Here is a 1,876-nt window from a genome sequence, read left to right on the forward strand (position 1 = left end):
CTCTTATTCGTAATAGCTTATCTTTTCGGCCGGGGGTATTTCCTATTCGTTACCTGGGAATTCCTCTATCCCTAGTTCGTTTGAAGGTACGTGATTTTAATCCCCTTGTGCTAAAGCTTAAATCTCGACTTTCGAACTGGAAGAACAAATTCCTTTCCTATGGAGGAAGACGACAGCTTATACTCTCTGTTCTTCATTCTATGCAAACCTATTGGATGTCGGTATTTTTAGTACCGGCAACCACAATCCATGAAATTGAGCAGCTATTTCGTAATTTTTTATGGAATAAAGCAGAGGGTCAGCTGGGTAAATGTCGAGTTGCTTGGGATACGGTTTTCTTGCCTATTCAAAATGGGGGTCTAGGTATGAAAAGACTAGCGATTTGGAATAGGTGCTTACGTTTCAAACATATTTGGGATATTCTGAATCGTAGAAATACCATGTGGGTCTCTTGGATTCAGTCTCATTGTATTCGGGGAAGAAATTTTTGGGTTATTAAGAAGAGAAATGAATGGTCGTGGATTCTCCAGAGCCTTTTAGACTTAAGATCTCATTGCAGAAGATTTTTTATCTACAATGTGGGGAAATGGTTTATCTACGCATGCATGGGAAGATAAATGGAGTGAGTTTGGTCCCCTTATTCAATTACTGTCTTATAGATTCATTAATGGTCATGGATTTCATAATAACTCCTCGGTTTCTGATGTAATGCAACGCTTTGGCACTAATTGGCCGGTGGATTGGATACAACAATATCCTCAGCTGCAAAGTATTTTGATACCTTCTCCGAGCCAAATGGAGGATACGGTCAGATGGCTTGATGCTAAACTTTCTCGGGGAAATTTTGAGGTCAAAGTGGCATGGAAAACTGTTCGAGAAGTGAGGCCGATTGTGCATTGGTATAAGCTGGTATGGAATAAAGCATACACACCTAAACATGCTCTTTGCATGTGGATGGCTTGTCAGAAGAAATTACCAACTCAAGATCGCATCAGTCAGTGGAAGCATGAACCGTCGGATTTGAAATGTGTGTTTTGTAAATTAGTGATTGAAACGCACAATCACTTATTTTTCGAATGCAATTACTCATGTAGTATTTAGGAAGTCATTAAAAAGGAGGTGGGATTAACGAATTGTTCGAACAATTGGGAGGATATTCTTAACAGGGGTTTAGCTCAAAGATGGAAATCTTGGTCTACGGTTCAAAAACTTGGTATATCGGCCACGGTATATCATATCTGGAGGGAAAGAAACAGGAAGTTCTTTGACAACTTTAATCATTCTGGGGACAAAGTTGTAGCGGAGATCAAGATGTAGATTCTTCAACGTATGGCTTGGAAGACAAGAAAGAAGCTGACGCCAACAAATGTTGTGTGATTTCGTGGGTGGAGTGCCTTCTCGGTTTGGGAAATTGTGGGTTTTTTCGCCTTTTTCTCTTTGGCTTTCTTTATTTTTATGTTTTGGTGTACTTCTCTTTGTCATTTTTGGCTTCTTATGGCTTGGTTTGTGAGTCAAAGGTGCCGTAGTTTTTCTTGCTGATTAGCTTTGTAACGGTTCCGCTTTTATTGGTTTTTATAAAATTGCCTGGGGAACTTTCCCCTTTCAGTACATAGATGCCAATTGGAAGTTACAAAATCGGATTATCAGGTTATTTCTTTTTTTAGTATTTTGTGCTATTTTTATAATTCAATGTTAATATTCTTATTTTAATATATTCTTTGAATCTTTGATGCAACTTTTTACATGTGCTATCTCCACACGCTGCTGATGCATTGTCTCACGTTATGATCGAGTGTTTTATGGATTGGAACATTGATAACAAGTTGTCAACATTGAAACTTGACAATTGTTCAACAAATGATGCTTTGGTTGACAG

General features: G+C 38.4%; 1 protein-coding gene across 1 annotated transcript; it reads left to right on the forward strand.

Moving 5' to 3' along the window:
* The first annotated feature begins 576 nt into the window (after positions 1-576).
* On the forward strand, positions 577-1,317 carry LOC112503358. The gene is made up of 2 exons (XM_025107412.1): positions 577-909; positions 1,102-1,317. Exons 1-2 carry the CDS (start codon positions 577-579, stop codon positions 1,315-1,317), a joined length of 549 nt encoding a protein of 182 aa, XP_024963180.1.
* The last annotated feature ends 559 nt before the right edge of the window (positions 1,318-1,876 follow it).

The sequence above is a fragment of the Cynara cardunculus genome, unplaced genomic scaffold (assembly GCF_001531365.2).
Source record: "Cynara cardunculus var. scolymus isolate 2C unplaced genomic scaffold, CcrdV1 Un_Scaffold_2909, whole genome shotgun sequence".
NCBI lineage: Eukaryota > Viridiplantae > Streptophyta > Magnoliopsida > Asterales > Asteraceae > Cynara > Cynara cardunculus.